This window comes from Neolamprologus multifasciatus, chromosome 20, assembly GCF_963576455.1.
Source record: "Neolamprologus multifasciatus chromosome 20, fNeoMul1.2, whole genome shotgun sequence".
Lineage (NCBI taxonomy): Eukaryota > Metazoa > Chordata > Actinopteri > Cichliformes > Cichlidae > Neolamprologus > Neolamprologus multifasciatus.
The window spans coordinates 25167029-25187987 of record NC_140458.1 but is presented as its reverse complement, the minus strand read 5'-3'; the positions used below and the strand labels follow the sequence as shown (position 1 = coordinate 25187987).

The 20959-nt window shown below is 40.9% G+C and overlaps 5 protein-coding genes across 8 annotated transcripts in view; 3 read left to right on the top strand and 2 right to left on the bottom strand.

The window, feature by feature from the left end:
• Positions 1 to 65: 65 nt before the first annotated feature.
• Positions 66 to 3294, bottom strand: sike1 (suppressor of IKBKE 1). The gene is made up of 5 exons (XM_085145829.1): positions 3136 to 3294; positions 2850 to 2955; positions 2631 to 2773; positions 2400 to 2513; positions 66 to 942 (listed from the first exon to the last, which is right to left on the bottom strand). Exons 1-5 carry the CDS (start codon positions 3292 to 3294, stop codon positions 823 to 825), a joined length of 642 nt encoding a protein of 213 aa, XP_085001955.1. The 3' UTR covers positions 66 to 822.
• A 312-nt stretch (positions 3295 to 3606) lies between these two features.
• On the top strand, positions 3607 to 13763 carry LOC146495002 (zinc finger HIT domain-containing protein 1-like). 4 transcript variants are annotated; one of them, XM_085145831.1, is made up of 6 exons: positions 3781 to 4203; positions 5261 to 5358; positions 5471 to 5517; positions 5665 to 5740; positions 7719 to 7937; positions 8143 to 13763. In XM_085145831.1, the coding sequence occupies exons 1-5, from the start codon at positions 4179 to 4181 to the stop codon at positions 7839 to 7841; spliced, it is 369 nt and encodes a 122-aa protein (XP_085001957.1). In that variant the 5' UTR covers positions 3781 to 4178; the 3' UTR covers positions 7842 to 7937; positions 8143 to 13763. The 4 variants fall into 4 exon arrangements, with proteins under 4 accessions (XP_085001956.1, XP_085001957.1, XP_085001958.1 ...); XM_085145830.1 differs by lacking the exons at positions 7719 to 7937; positions 8143 to 13763 and adding an exon at positions 3607 to 3708 and having other exon boundaries at positions 4141 to 4203; positions 5665 to 5906; XM_085145833.1 differs by lacking the exon at positions 5471 to 5517 and having other exon boundaries at positions 3811 to 4203.
• LOC146495003 (uncharacterized) lies at positions 8612 to 11766 on the bottom strand (the record flags this gene model as incomplete). The annotated part of the gene is made up of 7 exons (XM_085145835.1): positions 8612 to 9296; positions 9414 to 9503; positions 9707 to 9777; positions 10941 to 10983; positions 11206 to 11258; positions 11420 to 11502; positions 11724 to 11766. Coding segments are annotated over 7 exons (507 nt in total), but the record flags the coding sequence as incomplete, so codon positions are not given.
• Positions 13764 to 15082: 1319 nt separating the features above from the next.
• LOC146495001 (nuclear factor 7, brain-like) lies at positions 15083 to 15978 on the top strand. Its single transcript, XM_085146079.1, has 2 exons — positions 15083 to 15173; positions 15289 to 15978. Exons 1-2 carry the CDS (start codon positions 15083 to 15085, stop codon positions 15858 to 15860), a joined length of 663 nt encoding a protein of 220 aa, XP_085002205.1. The 3' UTR covers positions 15861 to 15978.
• Positions 15979 to 17075: 1097 nt separating this feature from the next.
• The window catches only part of LOC146495000 (uncharacterized), a 6139-nt gene continuing 2255 nt past the window's right edge, over positions 17076 to 20959 (top strand). Inside the window, exon 1 of the mRNA XM_085145828.1 lies at positions 17076 to 18777. The gene's annotated coding sequence lies outside the window, so the exon portion shown is untranslated. The remainder of the gene's footprint in view (positions 18778 to 20959) is intronic.

Here is a 20959-nt window from a genome sequence, read left to right as displayed (position 1 = left end):
TACAATATCCAGCAAGCTGTACAGTAAAAAAGTTTGGAAAAAAGAAAACAAAACCAGGCACGCTGTTATGTATAGCAAACTTTCTGAGTTTAATTTGACACAAATCAGTACTCTGTCATGAAGTCATCTAACATGATTTCCTAAGACAATAAAATACAGTTTCTGACAACATACAGCGTACAAACATGGTATCCATTACACAAAAAAAACACCTTGGCATGTTTGAAAGTGTTCTCACTAACAAAGATGTGCCATTAGCTGGTATGCAATACTCTGAATCTGCAAACTGTACAACTTGTGTCTAACACACAGAATTAAGGTACCAAAACATGAAAACCATGTTATATATTGAGACTTTATCAAACATATCAAACCCAAAACATCACAACAAAGGTTCCACTGTTACTCCTCAGCAGGCAAAGTGTAAAACAGCCAAAAGTTCTCTTATTGGCAGCAAGCACAGCTTCTTATATGGTGTGGACTACAAGTTGGCTTCTTAATAGATTTCAAGTGAACTCAAAGGTTGGGCTGGTTTTGGGTGCTTTACTCACTGTGAAAGTTTGTGTGTGTGAACAGCAAAGAGGTAGAAACTGTATCCTTGGAGAATAAAAGTGTCTTTGGCTAAAACTAAAGAAATCCCCTTTGCTTTTACTGCAGTACATGTGTATCGTGGGTGATAACCTCATGCTGGACTGCATTTCATTACATGTAAAAAAATAAAATTAAAATAACAATATCTATAATGTGGTGGTGAACACAGGTGAAGACACAACCAGCCCCCTCTCCTGGTCCTGTGGAACCTCATCCCAGCTGTACTTCAGGTCACTCGGTGGACCCTGGCAGAGGAGATTCTTCTCCTTCTTCTGCTGCTAGTGACTGGCTAGTTGTCTTCACAGAGCTCTTGCTGATTTCCAGGAGATCGCGCAGCTCCTTGTTCTCAATCTGAAGGTAGAAATTTTTTTTTTCAAACATAACTTTTGAAGTTAAATATATCTTCCTTATAACATACATGTGCTTTCCCATGCAAGCAGATTTTGAATGAAAATTGTGATGGATGCATTGCATCTTCTCTTTTAAATAGTGTTACTGTTTATTTGTGATAGAATTTTTTGCACTTTGGCAGTGTTAGGGGAAGCAGATAACCAAAGCAAATACAGACAAATTAAAAAGAAAGTACATCATCTTTTATTTCTCAGGTTTTATCAATAAGACCTAATAAGAAAAAAAAATCATGAGTTCCTTAGCAGGTACTAAAATTATTTAAATACAGCCCCAGATGAACAATAACTCATGTCATTATTTATTTGATAAAAAGAAGCATTGTGTAAAAACTTGTGTACAGCTTTATCCATCCATCATTATGGAGGAAGTCTGGTCATTACAATGTTGCTTCAGCACACTGAAGATCACGATTATTCGTTACGGTCCCACCAGAGTGTTCCAGCTGAGTTGAGGTTTGGACCTTGACTGAAATATTACAAAGCTGTGATTTCCTTTTTGTCAGCCATTGTGCTGCAGATTTGCTGCTGTGCTTGGGATCATTGTCCTGCTTTATGAGTCAGTTTCAGCCAAGCTTTAGCCATTAGACAAGACTTCCCTCATTTGACTCTAGAATACTTGGGTACGCAGAGGGATTTTCGGATGATTGAAAGAGTTCACGGTGCTCAGGTGCAAAACAAGCCCTAAATTATCGCAGCTCCAACAGTGTGTTTGACAGTTTTCACTGAATGAGCTGCTGTGTATTACAGCCAAACATTTCCACACTGGTCTGGTCTGTCCAAAGGACAAACTTTATGCCTTACATTTATGCAAAACTAACAATGCTGCCTTGTTTTGTTGTTTTTTTTTAAAAGGAAAGAGGATTTTTTTCTCCCTTTCATTTAACGTGCTAACATAGCCCTGTAGAGTCTAAGCTGTAGCTCTTGGATTTTTAGCCATTTCCATGAGCATTAAACAGTCTGTGGCTAAATTTGCTAGAACAGCCACTCCTGGGAAGATAGCTATTGTTCTGAATGCTTTTATTCATTTATATTCTTAAATACACGTTTGTTACTGTTTGGGAAAATGTACATTTTAAACAAACGTTACAGTTGTAGCATATTTAGAAAACTCACAAAAGGTTATCGCAAAGATGGCACAGTAAGAACTCTAACCGACTGGTTTAAAAGGCCTAATAAACCCCCAAACAAAACAACATGCTCCTTGACCTGATGTGCTAAACCTAGCCATCCCACTAAAAACTGACAACTCAGCTCTCATTTGCATTTATGATCCTCTATTATCGTTGCATCATTTTGACACAGAAGCTGATGTCTGAGGTCTGTGGTAAAATCACATATTTTTCCACAGACCTCAAGAGGAAAGGTGTCATTGTGTCCATGTATAACTGCATTTCTCACCTCTAGCTGAGCAAGCCTCTCTCGAACACAGCAATAGTGCTTATCATCCACCTGCACTGCTCTTCTCATCACCTGGCCCATCTCGCATATCCGTTCCACTTGGCTCTGCACTTCCTGGAGAAGAGTCAGAAATCATTTTGTTGTTTTTATTTTAAATTTGTGTGTCTATGTATTTGGAATCATAGCCCATTAAACGTGTGAGCAAATTAAAGAAATGCAGAGTTGATGTACTTTGGCATGGTCCTCATGGAGGCTGAGCACAGGTTTGGTGTCCAGCTCCTTCTTCGCCATCATCAGCTGGAGCACATGCTTGCGATACCGACACATGATCAACTCGAGCGCGTACTGGTGTTCTTCAAGAGACACCCATAGTTCTACAAAGACATAAAGAGTGTTAATACTGGTATATAAAACCAGCCAGTCAGCAGTACCTTCTTTTTTTTTTTTTACCTTTATTCTCCCGCTGCAGTTCCTTGATTTGAGTGTTTTCCTGAGTCAGAAGGACATGAGGTTTGTATTTCGTGAGCTCCTGTATCTCTGAACTGTCATCTGTGTGCTGAGAAAAGAGCAGAGAAGAAACGGATAAAGAAGACTTTAGCGAACGCATATCACGAAAGCATATCCTAGATACGAGGGATACTCGCTTTGTAGTACAGGTCACTGTTTAACTAGTTCAATGTGTACACCAAGCAGTAGTGTAGCTTTTCATAAACGTGAGCTATCTGCTCGAGTTTACCTTGTCTGGCAGAGCATTTCCCACCTCTCTCATGCCCTGCACTCTCTGATTCAGGGCCTCGGACTGCTCTATCAGTCCCTCGGCGGCTGTGTCGTGCTCTTTTAGCCTCTCGAGAAGGGTCCGAGTATCGGCCAGCACTTTTTCTAAAGTGCAGGCCATTTACTGGAAAGTGACAGCTCTTTTTACGCTACGTAGAAAAGCTACTACAAAACTAGCTAGTCGAGCGAAAACAACTCGCAGCCGTCGCTTACCTGGGCTATATAACCTTAGCCGAGGCAGCTCGGTGCCATTATAGAAACATAAATATCCTTACTGTTTCGCTATTTAACTAATGTTGTGTCGGCAGACAGGGCAAGTACCAGACACCCAGATCAAAATATTAATACATTACTAGAATATTACTGCTTCAGAAACTGACGTTTCCGTGTAGAACTAAACTGTTAGCGACGCTTCATTCTTCTTCTTCGCCTCCTCCTCCTCCTCCTACTTTTGGTAAATTGTCAAACCAACGTTGAGTCGCCACCTACTGGAGTGGAGTGCGGTGTAGACGTTTGGCACACAACCAAAAGCGAGGTAAATGGCTAAACCTATCTAGCCTGTTTGTCTTTAAAATATCTTTACATAACGCAACAGCGTCTCATCTAAAAAAAAAAGGGAAAATAAAAAATTATATTGTTTCTCCACTGTTCAACAGTTGTATGTTACACAAAATAAACAACAATACGGGACGTGTACTTTTGTTTCTAAATACGGGACGATTCCGTTTTTTAAGGGACGGTTGGCAACCCTACTCCCAGCGCAATTCTTAGCATATTTTGGGACAACAGACTGAAGAAAACGCTCAAACTTTATTTAAAATAACAAACATAAAACACTCACTTCAGAAAACAGTAGAATTAGAATGAAGTAGAATGGAGATCAGCCATCAAAATCATCAAAAATTGTCACCCTTTAATTGTCCTATTAGCGGTCCAGATGACAAACGCGCTTCGTTTGCTTTGACAGGGACCTACACGGCCGCCGTACAGAGGACGTGAACAAAGATGGTGCTGGAGAAGAAAGGTTCCGGTGAGTGTTGGTCTGTTTGAACTCTTCTTTTGAATATAAAACACTGTCATGCAGTCAGACGGTGTAAAAACACTTTAACAGAGAGCCCCTCTGTTGTTCTATCTTCTCTAACTTGGAGCTCACAGGGGAAACGTTGGTTTTAAACTCAACTCCGGTTTGCTGAGCGGTTGTTTACTGTTAATGCTATTATTACTGTTTTTATAGAGCTGCAGAGTTTTATTCTAACATATACATGTTAAAAAGGAATAGTCCAGTTATTTAAAAATCCAACTTAAAGGAGAGGATTTAAGTTGGTGATGTTACTTTGCGGTTTATTTAACCAGGACCACCTGAAGGATTTTGGGTGTTTCACTGAAGTAAAATATGTTTTTTGGGCTCCAGCTGTGAGCAGAATTTAAGTTAAGTACTTAACTGGTTCAGATTCTGTTTGATGAGCTTTCAGACAATAATACGAGAACAAAATGAGATAAATTTAACGTTTTCACAGTGCGGTATGGTTTGATTGGAAGGAAACAGTAAAACTACTAGTAAAGGGTAATTCAGGGACACACCAGCTTTTTCCAGTCCTAAATTGATAGCAGGCTTTTCTGGTGATAGTTTCTCCTTTCCCTGCTCTCAGTCTCATTGTAAGTGCATCTCCTCACACACGGAGTGGAGCAGAGAGATATTCTGAACATTATGTTGCTGTAAGTGCATCAAAGCTTCCTCCCAGGAGTCCCACTGAACGTGAAGAGAAGGTGAAGCCGACAGGGAAAACATCACATCACTGTAGCTTTTCAGCATGGTCACACTCTGTGTTTAAACCTTTTGCAGCTGTCACTGTGGCAGGTTTGAAATCCCTTAAACTGCTAAGCCTTTGAGCTTTCAGCTGTTTTTTCCTGCTCAGAATGAACCTCTGTGAGGCGACTGTGTGCTGTATCACAATTAGCAGTCCTGATGATTTCCCTTTGGTTTACATGCTGGAAAAACTACACAGAACTTTATAGAAATGAGCTGAGTCGATGGGTCTTTTGTCACTGATACCAACTGATGGAAACTGTGTGTTTGGATCCAACAGCTCGGGTGGAGGCTGGTCAGCGCAGAGTTTTGGATGAAGCCACCAGACAGAGGAGGCTGACCCGTCAGCTGGAGGCTCTGGAAAAAGACAACTTCCAGGTCCGTGTCTGTAATTTAAAGTTGACTGACAGCTTTTCTGCTAGATCACTGATGTTCTGCTTCTGTCAGGGTCAGAGGTCACAACCCTCTAACCCTCTTTCACCATCTCCAGCTGCTCGATGTGGCCTTACAGAAACTAGAAGTGGCGAATGAACATAGGTAAACATAGTGTTGCTATAATGAAATACAATGATTTTAAACATGTCCACCTGTTAGTGATGCTGATTGGCTCATGTATGTCTGACGGGCTGTTAATAAACAGTCTGTATTATTGCTCAGCGATGACATCTTGTTTTGTGTTTCTAGGACGACCCTCTGTCCTCCCTCCCTCCCCCAGGTCCTACTGCCCGCCTCCCTGCCTTCAGTGAGTCTGAAGAACCAGGTGAGTTTTTCACCCTCCAATGTGCACATGAAACCTACACTTTTGACAAAAGGGCATCTTCCTACGGTGGCCCTGAAGTGCAAATCACACCAACAAATTGCTAAACACAACAACAAAATTGAGAGGCCCTGAAGTGCAAATCACACCAACAAATTGCTAAACACAACAACAAAATTGAGAAAAGCAAAAACAAATGGAGAATCACAAAACAAAATTGAGAAGCACAAAAACAATACTGAGAATCACAAAATCAAATTAAGAAGCACAAAATCAAATTAAGAAGCACAAAAACAAAATTGAGAAGCACAAAAACAAAACTGAGAATCACAAAATCAAATTAAGAAGCACAAAAACAAAATTGAGAAGCACAAAAACAAAAAAGAAGAATCACAAAAACAAATTAAGAAGCACAAAAACAAAATTGAGAAGCACAAAAACAAAATTGAGAAGCACAAAATCAAATTAAGAAGCACAAAAACAAAATTGAGAAGCACAAAAACAAAAGAAGAATCACAAAAACAAATTAAGAAGCACAAAAACAAAATTGAGAAGCACAAAAACAAAACTGAGAATCACAAAATCAAATTAAGAAGCACAAAAACAAAATTGAGAAGCACAAAAACAAAACTGAGAATCACAAAATCAAATTGAGAAGCACAATTACATTAAGAAAACCGGAAAGGGTAGGTACCAGTCGGCAACAGGAGACATCACTGATTGGACGTCCGCGCTGTTCATCTTTGGAACCGGAAGTTACTCTGCCTGTAGCACATTTTTTTCAAACATGAACATTAGTGGTGACCCAAACATAGCTGTCGCTATTCGAGAATATTTTTGATTCAGGACATACATACGAGGTGATACTGGATATGCTCAAGTGTAATCGTGACATTTCAATTAGTATGCGTACACTGAAAATGCATTTAAAAGAATCTGGACTGTACAGACGAGGCAACTATTCTCCACTTCCTGAGGTGAGGCGTGCCATTTTGTCCGAGCTTCAAGGACCAAGACAATTGTTTGGATATCGGACCATGTGGCAAGTTCTCAAACAAAAACACAAGCTGCGTGTCAAGCGTGATATAGTTATGAGGCTGTTGAGACAACTAAATCCTCAAGGAATCTCTTTGAGAACTCGAAGGAGGTTCACAAGACGCACGTATCACTCCATGGGGCCCAATTACATATGGCATGTAGATGGCTATGATAAACTGAAACCCTTTGGCTTGGCCCTGTCAGGATGTATAGATGGCTTTTCAAGAAGACTGATGTGGCTTGTGTGTGGAGCAACAAACAACAACCCGGCTGTTATAGCGTGTGTGATACCAATGAGATTACGAACAGACTTCGGGACTGAGAATGGGACTATGGCAGCAATACAGTGTACCCTCCGTCACGCGCACACGGACTATTATGCTGGATCGTCAAGCCACAGTTACGGATCATCTACTGGGAATCAGCGCATCGAGTCATGGTGGTCTTATTTCAGAAGAGGAAGGTGGGTACATTTGTGTCTGGTAGGTGTAAGCTACAGTGAAAGCTGATCAGATCGTTTTGTTTTTTTTTTTTACATGCATTTAAGAAAATAGAGTAGCGTCCTGCTGGACGTGTTGAAAAGTTGGATGAGATAGACGTTAACAGCCGTCACTTTATTGCAGGAACTCAAAATGGTCACTGTCAGCTGTTGTGCCGAAATGAGCATGCTTGCCTAGATTTAACGACGCCAATACAAAATGAAAAACTCAGACCAAACTCTCCACTCCTCACAATCAACACACAGAACAGAGTGAAAAGAATACAGCATTTTTAACAAGAACATTACTGCAGGGTCGCTACAATATTTATGGAAAACTAATATGCATTACTTTGTTTGACATCCATTTGTGGCATGTTTTAAATGGGACCAAAATGTAACAAACCCTATAAAATGACCAAGAACAAAGCTAAATTGATTCTTAAATATTAATTATATACCCAGGTCTCAGTTTTGGATGGACTTTTTTGGAGACCTAAGAGACTCTGGAAACTTAAATGGAAGCCACGAACACCAATGCTTGCTGAGATTCTGCTTCAGAGGGGTTCTACAGAAAGACCTGGATGAATACAAAGACCTCTGGAACAAACACAGGATCCGGCCAAGCAGACTTGCATCGTGTCCAGGAGGGATTCCAAACGAACTCTATCTCTTGCCTCACAGGTATTTGAGTTCTTAACAAAATGAATTAACCTTTTGCATCAAACTAAATGCAAGGTGTTGTTATTGCTTAAGTTGGTTAATATATATTCATAATTTTACACATAAGTATGATAGAGCAGTTTATAACATGTCACTGCATGCGTTGATTTATATAGTTCCATATTGTCAGCAAAAAATCCTTCACTGTTCTATTTTCATTTTGCAGATATGGTTCAAGAGACTGTGGATTTGCTGTTGAGGAGAGGGAACTGGATGTGTTTCCCGAGGAGGGGCTACCGGTTGGATTGTGTGGTGATCCAAACATTGAGGAATATTTACAACAGGCTGTACAACAAAACACACTGCAGCAGCCACAAGACTGGGAATCGGCCACAGAACTGTATTTGGCCCTGAAGGACATAGCTGGGTTTTAGATACCAACTGAACTTCAGTTTGTAATGACATTTGTCAGAGTTACTCTGACGAAGACACACACTGTGTCAAAACGTTAGTTTCTTTCCTTTTTTTGCACCTAATAAAACCTTTGGACTTACTTGAGTGCTCCAGCCCTTCTGTTTTTCCTTCATTTTTTAATGTTAGTGTTTCCTTTCCCTCTTGCTAAATTGAATATAATATTGTTCATAACATACAGCAACTGGCATGGATTTAAATATTAACATTTAACCACAAGGAAACATTTAAAATTTTCTTTAATAAAACCATTTACAAATAGTGTCCAGCATTTCTGTCACTTTTCCAACATACACAATATTCAGAAAAAACAACTAAATGTTTAACAATATGGAAGTTGCTTGTCACATGAATGTGTTAAGTAGTGTGCCAACGGTAGCTGAACCTAACAGGGTAACTCAGTAACTGTAACTTGATGACCTTGCTGATTTAAGAACATCCAAATCCTGGAGCATTTTGAATTCCAAAGTCCATGTTGGCCTTAAAGATGCTGTATGAGTCACAGATGGGTAGCTTCAGAGTATTTGCACAGGTGTTTGCAACTGGAAAAGGCGAATCACTTAAAAACTGGATGCATGGTGGTGGTGTCATTCCTGCCGGTGGAACTGCCGTCAGCCCTGTGGCAAACATCATCAAATCTTCCAGACACACTGCTGCTGCAGACTGCCCATAAGAAGTGTGAGGAATTCACGCCTCGGGCCACCTGTATCCAAACCTTCTTCAAAGCTGCAAGCATCATCATTAAACTTGATGAACATATCGTAGTTGTCAGAGTATGTGCTGCGTCAAAATCCTCTAACAGCTCCATCCCATACAGCTGACCTTGATATATTGAACCTGCTGACCTTCTTGTGGTCAAGTTCCAGTGCCAAATTTGCAATAATTTCATGTGCCTGCAAATTGGTGTCTCTAAAAAAAAAAGGGAAACTTATTTTTTAAAGGTGTATATACTTCTCTCATGATTGCACGATGTCTTGTACAGAACAAGATGGCGGTTAATTGGATTCAAATGTTTAAATTACTAACACAGGTTCTTCTGGGGGCTCAGCTTTGGCTTCATTAGGAGTAGGATCTTCATCATCAATCACAATCGGTTCAAACAGCTGTGTGTAGTTTCTGCAGAGTGAAAACATGTACACAAAGTGTAGATGCAAAAAGACAAATGCATAAACATGCAGTTCCAGTTTTATAGAACGATTCTACTATATTTTTTTTCCCTAAGAATCTAATGTAAAAGAGTCAAACTACATACATTTATAATAATTGTGTGTATATATTTTGTGCAACCCTCTGGAATAATTACTCAAGATACAACGCACCTGTAACAGGAGCTCTCGACAGTGAGGCATTCAGTAGTGCCTGTATCGTTTTCTTCTTCCAAATCTATGACCTGGAAATACAGAAATGAGGATGAATGAAAATTCATATTTGACCAATTGATAATTATTTTAATATAGGGAGCCTAAGTCTCCTCCCCTTCTGGTCTGCTCATGGGTCCCTGAACAAAAGAAAAATGAATGGAAGTGAATGGAGCTATAAAAGTTATTTTCTGGTCTGCTTTGCCTTACTCTCTGAATCACACATATGTTGTACTTCAATTTAAATAATAAATAATTGTGTTTCGACTATGTCTAATGTAATTTAAGATTTGTTAGCTTGTAAAAATTCGTCATTAAAATGACTACAAGTCAGATGTCGCAAATATGACGTCGCCTCAGAAGCTTTTCTCCCCCAGCGTAGCTGCTAATTATCACATGGCCAGATTTATAGTGGTTTTCTCCACATCATCCTGGAAGAAGGATTCGAAGCTCGCTAAACAAAACTAAGCTTTTCCTCTTCTCTGTGTCTGGTTCGATGATGTCAATTTTGTGAGACGAACATTTACATTTCGCCACGTCTTTTCAAACAAAACCTAAAATAACCTTTGCCACCTGTCACTTATTCACTTTTTGGCATCAAAATGTGTTTATATACTTCACGGACATCATATTTTAAATCCATGGCACACATCAAACGGGATCAGAAAATAATTTTTATTGGCTCATAGACTCCTATTTTTTTAGCAGTAGGGGACCCATGGTCCGGAAGTAGATGGATGTACCTTAGGTTCCCTATCCTAATAGATTATCTAAAGGTACAATAAGTAAGAATGAAATAAGAAGAACATCCTGTGGTCAAATTTGTGTACTGCAGTCTATCTTTATAAACAAACGAGTGACTCTCCCTCCTCCCGTTCCATGAGTTTCATGGCTACGGATCAGCGCCAGAAGATTCTAGATGACAAAGACGAGTCATACACAGTTAGTTTCAATGTAACCTTCCTTCCAACATGATTGAGACATTAGACTGCTTTGTGATTATTTCATGTAGTATGACTTATTGTACCTTTAAGGGGTGGATGTTATAATGTATTGATAGTATGAAAATTGAGGATGTGAAATGCATTGTATAATAACAATGAATGTAAGCAAACAGTGAATCGTTATCTAATTGCAAAGTAAAGGCGGTGGAGATTGTCTGCTGCACTGTTTTACTAATAAAATAGTTTTTTACCTGTTGTACTTCATTAGCAAGCACAAGATCCCCAGCACCCTTCCTTAGAGAACAAAGAAAAGCATTATTGTTGTGTACTGTGAAAATATTAATTGACACTTTGAAAATATTTAAGCATCTTGATTAAGAAACAAGCAATACAAGTATTATGTAGTCCATGTTCCAAAAACCATATACAGAATGAATGACAAAAGTGTATATCTCATTAATACAAAGTGTAGGCAAAAAACAGTAAAAGATTACATGTTCTTAAAATATCACTTACTCATATTCTGCCGCTTTCTGTAAAGGACTGCTTTCATGTTGAAGTTCCCATGGCTGAAACAAACAAACACACGCACGCGAGCACGCACACACACACACACACACACACACAAAATGTATTTCACATATAACTATTAACTGTTTTACTGAACTGAGGCAAATGGTGGTGACTAAACAACAAGAAAACTCTATAAAAAATTTTAAATTGTACTTACCAGTGTATCAGCAAGATCAAACTCAGAGGGCCTTTTAATAACAATCTCTGGGTCAGAGTCAGACAAGTCTGAGTTTTCTCCAACTACAAAACATGAAAACAAATCAAGCTAAGCTAACTAAATTCATACTAATGTATGAAACTTTATTTGATCATCAATAATAGATTAATACGAAAGGCATAAAGTTAGCATTGAAAACTCATGACTCAGTAGATCCAAAAATGGCTGAATTTCATGTTTCCAGGAAGAAACATAACATATACAAGCTAATTTCCTTGTATATATTTCCTTGTACATCCTGTACCTCCTGCATAGAGCCCACTCACACCTCGATGGGGGAAAAGGCACGGTCAGGATCCTGTTTCTTGACTTTTCCAGTGCCTTTAATACCATCCGGCCCTGTCTGCTTCAGGAAAAACTGAACAGGATGGAGGTGGACCCCTGCCTGGTCGCTTGGATCTCCGACTACCTCACCGACAGGCCACAGTACGTCAGGCTGAAGGACATCACGTCTGACACTGTGGTCAGCAGCACAGGAGCACCACAGGGAACTGTGCTGTCCCCTCTTCTCTTCACCCTGTACACCTCTGACTTCTGCTACAACTCTGAATTATGCCACATTCAGAAGTTTGCAGACGACACAGCCATCATGGGGTGTATCTGGGATAATCAGGAAGAGGAGTACAGACATCTGGTGAGGAACTTTGTCGCATGGAGTCACACAAACCACCTGCAACTCAACACCTCAAAGACTAAGGAACTGGTTGTGGACTTTGGGAGGTCCAGAGCAGGTCCACTGCCGGTTCAGATAGAGGGGGAGGAGGTGGTCAACAAGTACAAGTACCTCAGGCTGTGGGTGGACAACAAACTGGACTGGTCATGCAACACAGAGCACCTGTACAAAAAAGCCCAAAGCCGACTGTACTTCCTCAGGAGGCTGAGGTCTTTCAACATCTGCAGGAAGCTCCTGAGGATGTTTTATCAGTCGGTGGTTGCTGGAGTACTTTTCTATGCTGTGGTGTGCTGGGGGAGCAGCACAGCAAAGAAGGACTCATCCAGACTGGAAAAACTGATCAGGAAGGCTGGCTCTGTGGTTGGCATGAAGCTGGACACTCTGGTGTAAGTGGCAGAGAAAAGGACACTAAAGAAACTGCTGGACATTATGGACAATGCTGGGCATCCTCTGCACACGGCCATAAACAACCAGAAGAGTCTGTTCAGTGACAGGTTGCTTCTCCCAAAGACAAGAACCAACAGACTTAAAAACTCCTTTGTCCCACACGCCATCAGACTGTTTAACTCCTCTCTGGAGGGGAGAGGGAGGGGAAACAGGAGGACAAAGGAGGGGGGAACAACTAAGCTGTAGTGCCTCTTCACTTCACTTCACTGTGCAATACCTTTTGTGCAATACTTTTTGTTAATAATCAGCGGTGCAATAGACTCCATACTTGAAATGTGCAATTCACTTGTATTTTTATTTTTATTCCTATTTATTCTATTTATCCCCTTTGTATATATTATCTATATATATATATATATATATATATACACACACACACACACACACACACACACACACACACACACACACACACACACACAGTGGGGCAAAAAAGTATTTAGTCAGCCACCGATTGTGCAAGTTCCCCACTTAAAATGATGACAGAGGTCAGTAATTTGCACCAGAGGTACACTTCAACTGTGAGAGACAGAAAGTGAAAAAAAAATCCATGAATTCACATGGTAGGATTTGTAAAGAATTTATTCGTAAATCAGGGTGGAAAATAAGTATTTGGTCAATAACAAAAATACAACTCAATACTTTGTAACATAACCTTTGTTGCCAATAACAGAGGTCAAACGTTTACTATAGGTCTTTACCAGGTTTGCACACACAGTAGCTGGTATTTTGGCCCATTCCTCCATGCAGATCTTCTCAAGAGCAGTGATGTTTTCGGGCTGTCGCCGAGCAACACGGACTTTCAACTCCCGCCACAGATTTTCTATGGGGTTGAGGTCTGGAGACTGGCTAGGCCACTCCAGGACTTTCAAATGCTTCTTACGGAGCCACTCCTTTGTTGCCCGGGCGGTGTGTTTTGGATCATTGTCATGTTGGAAGACCCAGCCTCGTTTCATCTTCAAAGTTCTCACTGATGGAAGGAGGTTTTGGCTCAAAATCTCACGATACTTGGCCCCATTCATTCTGTCCTTAACACGGATCAGTCGTCCTGTCCCCTTGGCAGAAAAACAGCCCCATAGCATGATGTTTCCACCCCCATGCTTCACAGTAGGTATGGTGTTCTTGGGATGCAACTCAGTATTCTTCTTCCTCCAAACACGACAAGTTGAGTTTATACCAAAAAGTTCTACTTTGGTTTCATCTGACCACATGACATTCTCCCAATCCTCTGCTGTATCATCCATGTGCTCTCTGGCAAACTTCAGACGGGCCTGGACATGCACTGGCTTCAGCAGCGGAACACGTCTGGCACTGCGGGATTTGATTCCCTGCCGTTGTAGTGTGTTACTGATGGTGACCTTTGTTACTTTGGTCCCAGCTCTCTGCAGGTCATTCACCAGGTCCCCCCGTGTGGTTCTGGGATCTTTGCTCACCGTTCTCATGATCATTTTGACCCCACGGGATGAGATCTTGCGTGGAGCCCCAGATCGAGGGAGATTATCAGTGGTCTTGTATGTCTTCCATTTTCTGATGATTGCTCCCACAGTTGATTTTTTCACACCAAGCTGCTTGCCTATTGTAGATTCACTCTTCCCAGTCTGGTGCAGGTCTGCAATTCTTTTCCTGGTGTCCTTCGAAAGCTTTTATACAGATGATGAGGTCAAACAGGTGCCATTCATACAGGTAACGAGTGGGGGACAGAAAAGCTTCTTACAGAAGACGTTACAGGTCTGTGAGAGCCAGGGATTTTCCTTGTTTGAGGTGACCAAATACTTATTTTCCACCCTGATTTACGAATAAATTCTTTACAAATCCTACCATGTGAATTCATGGATTTTTTTTTCACATTCTGTCTCTCACAGTTGAAGTGTACCTCTGGTGCACATTACTGACCTCTGTCATCATTTTAAGTGGGGGAACTTGCACAATCGGTGGCTGACTAAATACTTTTTTGCCCCACTGTATATGATCCCTCAGTTCTAAAACCTGTTCGTTGTTGTTTTCCTGCCCCCTCCCCCCTCACTCTTTTCACTTCTTCACCTCTCATAAGTAAATGGGGATCCTGCCAGGCCCAGGAGCTGCCGCCAGTCCTCTCCGAGGCTTTCCCCAAATCACAAAAATACTGTCAAAACTAAAATGAGGATGTGGGCACACCTGAGTAAGATAAGTGGAAGTTGAATGAAGCTCCACCCCCTCACGTCACTCATCTGAGAGAAACGAGGAATCAGGCTGTTCCACTTCTTTATTAAAGACAGACGCACAGACGATCAGACTGAGTTCAGAACAAACTAGCTTCCTTCTGTGAGTCAGCTACAGGAGAGAAAAGTGGAAAACTCCAACACTGCTGCTTCAAGCTGCTGAGGCTCCACACACTGAATGTGAGTTTGAGCAAAAACACGACTCAGTGAAGGTAGCAGAGGAGGGAGGGGAGCCAGGACTGACTGTACTTCCTGTCTGCTGTTTTCAGCTTCACTACAGACTCAATGGCTTCCAGATCAGAGAAGGATCTCTGCTGTCCGGCCTGTCAGGAGGTCTTCAGAGATCCTGTTCTTCTGTCATGTAGCCACAGCTTCTGTAAAGACTGTCTAAAGAGATGGTGGAGAGAAAGAACAACACTACTGTCCAGTTTGTAAGGAAATATCAGTGTATGAACCACCTTTAAACCTGGCTTTAAAAAAACCTGTGTGAGTTGTTCTTACAGGAGAAAGATCAGAGAGCTTCAGAGGCTCTCTGCTGTCTGAGAAACTCAAACTGTTCTGTCTGGACCATCAGCAGCCAGCGTGTCTCATCTGCAGAGACTCAGAAAAACACACCGACCACAGATTCAGACCCATCGATGAAGCTGCACAACAACACAAGAAGGAATTTAAGGAAACTCTGGAGGCCTTGAAGAAGAAGTTAAAGGTTTGTGAAGAAGTTCAAGTGAAGTTTGATCAAACAGCAGAACACAGGCCCAGGTCCAGGCCCAGCACACAGAAGCAGATTAAGGAGCAGTTTAAGAAACTTCACCAGTTTCTAGCAGAGGAAGAGGAGGCCGCACTGAGGGAGGAAGAGGAGCAGAAGAGTGGGATGATGAAGGAGAAGATGGAGGCTCTGAGCAGAGTGATAGCAGCTCGTTCAGACACAGTCAGAGCCACAGAAGAGGAGCTGAGAGCTGAAGGCGGCTCATTCCTGCACAACTACAAGGCTGCAGTGGAAAAAGTCCAGTGCTGCCCCCTGCTGGATGATCCACAGCTGCCTTCAGGAGCTCTGATAGACTGAGCCAAACACCTGGGCAACCTGACCTTCAACATCTGGAACAACATGAAGGACATGGTCTCCTACACTCCTCTCATTCTGGACCCAAACACTGCTCATCCAGACCTTATCCTGTCTGAAGATCTGAACAGTGAGAGAAGGAGAGAGGCAGCGGCTTCCTGATAATGCAGAGAGGTTTGATTGGTTCTATTCTGTCATGAGCTCTGAGGGCTTTAACTCAGGGACTCACAGCTGGGATGTCGAGGTTGGAGACAGTACAAGCTGGATGTTTGGTGTGGTAGAAGAGTCTATCAACAGGAAGGGAAACACAGAGTCTGGGTTTTGGGGAGTAGTGGTCTGTTTAGGTAAATACTGAACACGCTCACCATCAGCTGGATTCACTGCTCTCTCAGTTCATTAGAAGCTCCAGAGGATCAGAGTGAATCTGGACTGGAACAGTGGAAAGCTGTCGTTCTCTGGCCCCAATACTAACACACACATACACACCTTCACACACACTTTCGCTCACAGGATGTTTCCATTTATCCAAACTGGGGATGATGTGAAGGTGTTGCCGTTGAAGGTGTCAGTGGATGATTATATTTCTCATGTTGTTTCCTGTCAGTGAGTTGAAGCTGTTAAACTGCAGCTGTCCTCCTGCTGCCTCTTGGTTCCAAAGACCTTTGTTTCTTTTTTTAGTTCTCACTGTTCCTGCTTTTCACATTGAAAATCATTCCACTGTTTCTCACTGAATGACTCCCCAAACCAGATTTGAAATTCATCAATCATTACAAGTGGTTCGTGTTTCTATTTGATGTGTGTAAATGGAGAGGATTTAGTTTGCTGGGATATGGACTGACATGTGTTGAATGCGAGGAGCAGATTGTTGTTGTCTTCTTGTCTGTTTATGAAAACAAATATAGTGTTGAAACAATGATTCATCCTCCACCACCCTGCTTGACAGTTGGCTTCTGTAGCTACCAACCGTGGGGTGAACAATGGCTTCTGCCTTGAATGGCCTTATAACCCTTCCCAGATTGATGTGCAGCAGCATTTGCTCCTCTGAGTTCATCGCTGATGTTTTTCTTCTTTTGAGTTGTGTTAACAAACATCTTAAAGCTTCAGACCTGCAAAACCTCCTGATTTTATAGACATGGCCAACACTAGCTGACGATAAGTCAATCTAGAGCATTTGCATTAAATTATTAAATTACCCTTTTAATTCCTATGGAAACAGTGAGTATAGTTTTTCCACATACTGCTTCTGCATTGTGACTCAACTTTTACTAAATCATTTTTTGATTAGTGGACATGGTACATTTTCCACCAATAGGAAAGGGTGGTTTTGGGTTTTTTTTTTGTTTTGGCTCAGTGCGTTCGAGCGCTTTCCTTATAAAACGCAGTTTTTACCGTTTCTTCCGTCCCGTCTGTGAGCGCAGAACAACTCACAAAGCAGCAGCTCGGGGATGACGTCACACATATGAGTCCTCTGTAGGAAAACCCGGACATTTTTATCAACCTCGAAAAGAGGACGCTTGGTCACCCTAATATGTGTTTATATCAATAAAACTGAATTGAATGCAGTATGTGCAGAGCTGTGCTACAGAGCAGAGGTTTAGTGAGATATCCTGAGGGTTAACCTGTAAATACAAACAACAGTATTCAGAAAACAAACATACATTGCATTTTCTTTTTTTATTATAACTGGTTTTACGTGGCCTATCAACACAATTTAAAAACTGGTATAAAGTCCACACGTTCCGTCTGTCCTGCTCACATCTCCAATGGTTGTACACTGTCATTAACATGGTTTCACGCAGAGGTGGGTCGAGTATCCAAAAATTGTACTCAAGTAAGAGTAGCATTACTTTAAAATATTATTACTCAAGTAAAAGTGAAAAGTAGTCAGAAAAGTTACTCAAGTATGAGTAAAAAAAGTACTTGGCAAAAAGACTACAAGTAGTGAGTAATTGTTTGAAATTTTCATTTTAAATGCTATCAGACAAACAATAAATAAACAAATTTTAGTATTTTCAACAGATATGTAAAAACAACAAAATAAGGCACAACAATTCTAATTTCCAGATTTCAGTTTTTCACAACATAAAGCTTTTTTCACCAATACCTACAGTAAATAATATAAATATATAAACAGTGCAAACAATTTTTGGTGACAAGATATGCTGTAAACTTTATATTCATTTTTGCTCCAAATGGCACAGCAGCCTCAAAGAAAACATTAGAACGAGGCATCTTGAACATACAAGGCCATAAATTGTATGGGTGTGTATTTTTTTTTTTTTGCATATTCAGCAAAAAAATGTGCCATTTCTTCACTCAGTGAGGTGATGGTTAAGCTTCAGCAGCAGTTTGCTCTCAAGGTATTTCTGTGAAGCTGTAACTGTTTAGCAGTGAACAGAAGTCCTGCATGACTGAAGTCCTTCACAAGCTCCAGATGCAGGAAGAGCTGTATTGACTTTGATCGACAGCTTCTTGATGTGAGGAAAGCCATGCAATAGATCCATACCTCCAGTGAATGGACATGAAAGGTACCTCTCCAGCTCCCCTGGTTCTGGCTTTCCTGACCCCATGGATCCATCATCTTCGTCGGTTAGGCTGCTGTTTGTGCTGGCCTCATCCAGCTCTGCGTCAAGGTGATGTCTGATGAAGTGGAGACCTGTGTAAAGATGTATGGTTTTCAAAAGAATTAGGTGTGGTCATTATAGTGCTGTACACACTACCAAGCTGCAGATATTTGTTTGGAGCTAGCCTCCAAAAGCTGGGCATACACTGCGATTTTTGGCCCATTTTGAGGCGATTTTTCAGTTGTGCAACCGTTTTGGGGATCGGCCCGTGTCTTGCCTTAATTGTGTGTGCATCATGTAGTATACATGGGGTAACGAGCAGTTAACACCTCACGACCAGCTCCCAATCATCAATTGTATGGTTGCAAGATAATCAAACCTGTTTGAAATCCTGTCGCCCCTGAACACAGCCTCTCATACTGTGCACGCACAAACACAGAAATGAAAGAGAAAAGGTGGAGCAGCACGGCAGTGCAGCGTGTGATCTGGACACAAGAGATGGAGGCACAACTTGTAGGATGAGGCAAGCTCATCCGAGTATGTAAGCGTAGAGCTGCCACCCAGGCAAAAGAAAAATAGAGCTATATCATGTTATAACATGAAAAGTTTATTGTTCTAATATACTTTATGTTCGTGCACTATACCTTTCACATTTGAACAATATTTCTACTGTACAAACGTGATAATTATATATATTGTAATAATTTGATATTATAGCGTTCAAACGTGAAAGGTATATTGTACTAAAATGATAGTATATTGTACAAACGTAACAAGTATATTGTTTGAACAATATACTTTTCACGTTATAACGTGATATAGCTCTATTTTTCTTTTGCCTGGTTGGCAGCTCTACGCTTCTGTATCCAAGGCTTTTCAATGTGGCCTCACAAAATTATCACGACTACAACAACCGTGAAAAGAGTTGGATGGACATTGCTGCTCAATCACAGCTGCCTGGTCAATGTTTTTCATCAGTAATTTAGCAAAGTTGATGGTGGTGTGTGTGTCTGTGTGAGTGAGTGAAAGACACAAAGAGGGAGAGTCAGAGACAGATTTTGTATGATAAGCTTCATGTTATGGACGCACAGTCTGAGCACTCAGGTCGCATCAAAGCATCAGGCCGTATAGTGTGAGACCCTGCATCGTGACCTATGAACTTCTAACCCCTGAGATTCAATTGCACAGTTTGAGCAGGAGCTGAATAACGCGACTGAAAAAAAAATCGCACAGTCTTTGCCCAGCTTAATACAGACTGTTTAAACTAAACAAGCTGCTGTTTCACATAATAAACCCTTTCACCGCAGTATTGCCTTCTGTTGTAACAGTTAAAGCAGTAGAGATGAGCTGTTTGCATGTGCGTGAAACTCTAGCTTGTTTAACCAGGCTAGCTGTTAGCTTATAGCTCACGCTAGCTAACCAGCGAGCAGTTAAAAGGACAGCCGAAGCTGCACAAAACACCCACAAACTTGTCTCACTACAACGTAGCGCCGAAAATATGACTCACAGCTCGAGCTCGACACAGCTGCTGTAACATAAGACTGACATCCAGCTAACCACCGCTAAAAAGATATTTAGAGAAAACTTACCGTTTCCTGAGTTGTTTCACGCTGAAAAGTTGGTTTGTTTTGGCTCTCACTGAAGACACCGACACTGAAGACATAGCTGTTCTTTTGTACTGCTTTTAAGCGAAACATTTTTAGTATATGAGGCCAAGGCTGTTCATCCTCTTCAGCAGTAACGTAGACAATTGGCTCTGCCATGTTTTCATGTGTTTCTTCTTTCCGTGTGTCCAAACGCCACAGTTTCAAAATGGTCATGTGACTGCATAACCACAGCCGATTGGCAAAAAAGTTACCGGAAACTCCACTGGCGGTATGTTATCTAATGTGTTAAACTAATATTTTGTTTAAAAATAAATAAATAAATAAGTTGTTGTTCGAATGTGTTGTTTAAAAAAAAAAAAACAACAACAAGAAAGCGATTACGTCACAGAACGTGGTGACGTTTAATGACATTACACTTAAATAGACCATAAACGTGTCAAACTGAATTGATTAAGCTATCGTTTTGTTGGAGTGATACAGCACATAAAAAACAGAAATGAGCTCAAAACCTAAGAAAGACAGAGGTGTTAATTTCTCTAAAACAATGGTTAACAAAAGTGAAAAAGAAAAAGAAACATATGCCAGATTGTTCGACCAAAGACTGCATCCAATAATTTATCAAGTTGAAAAGCTTAAAACAGAGCTTGAATACTTCAAAAAACAGCATAAGAAACAGATCGAGGATCTAACAAAAGGAAAAAATGAACTTTGGCAGAATAATGAGATGCTGGGTTTGGTCTTGGAAGAAAGGACAAGTATCTCAGAGAGGTTAAACTCGATAAAAGGTGACCACGAAGCTCACATAAAGTTCCGCGCAGAGACGGAGAAAACTATGGCTGAACTTAAAAGAATGAGGAAGAAGTCAAAGCCCTGCAAGAACTGCTCAAAACAGAAAAAGAAAATGTGGCACGTCAGGAATTTCACAACAAAC

Coding starts and splice junctions, on each gene's coding strand:
- sike1 (XM_085145829.1), bottom strand. CDS start 3,294: ATGGCCTGCACTTTAGAAAAAGTGCTGGCCGATACTCGGACCCTTCTC. Junction 2,514..2,630: donor TCCATGAGGACCATGCCAAA/GTACATCAACTC, acceptor ACTCTTCTCCAG/GAAGTGCAGAGCCAAGTGGA. Junction 943..2,399: donor AGAGGCTTGCTCAGCTAGAG/GTGAGAAATGCA, acceptor TTCTACCTTCAG/ATTGAGAACAAGGAGCTGCG.
- LOC146495001 (XM_085146079.1), top strand. CDS start 15,083: ATGGCTTCCAGATCAGAGAAGGATCTCTGCTGTCCGGCCTGTCAGGAG. Junction 15,174..15,288: donor GTCATGTAGCCACAGCTTCT/GTAAAGACTGTC, acceptor AACCTGTGTGAG/TTGTTCTTACAGGAGAAAGA.
- LOC146495002 (XM_085145830.1), top strand. CDS start 4,179: ATGGTGCTGGAGAAGAAAGGTTCCG. Junction 4,204..5,260: donor GCTGGAGAAGAAAGGTTCCG/GTGAGTGTTGGT, acceptor TGGATCCAACAG/CTCGGGTGGAGGCTGGTCAG. Junction 5,518..5,664: donor GAAGTGGCGAATGAACATAG/GTAAACATAGTG, acceptor TTGTGTTTCTAG/GACGACCCTCTGTCCTCCCT.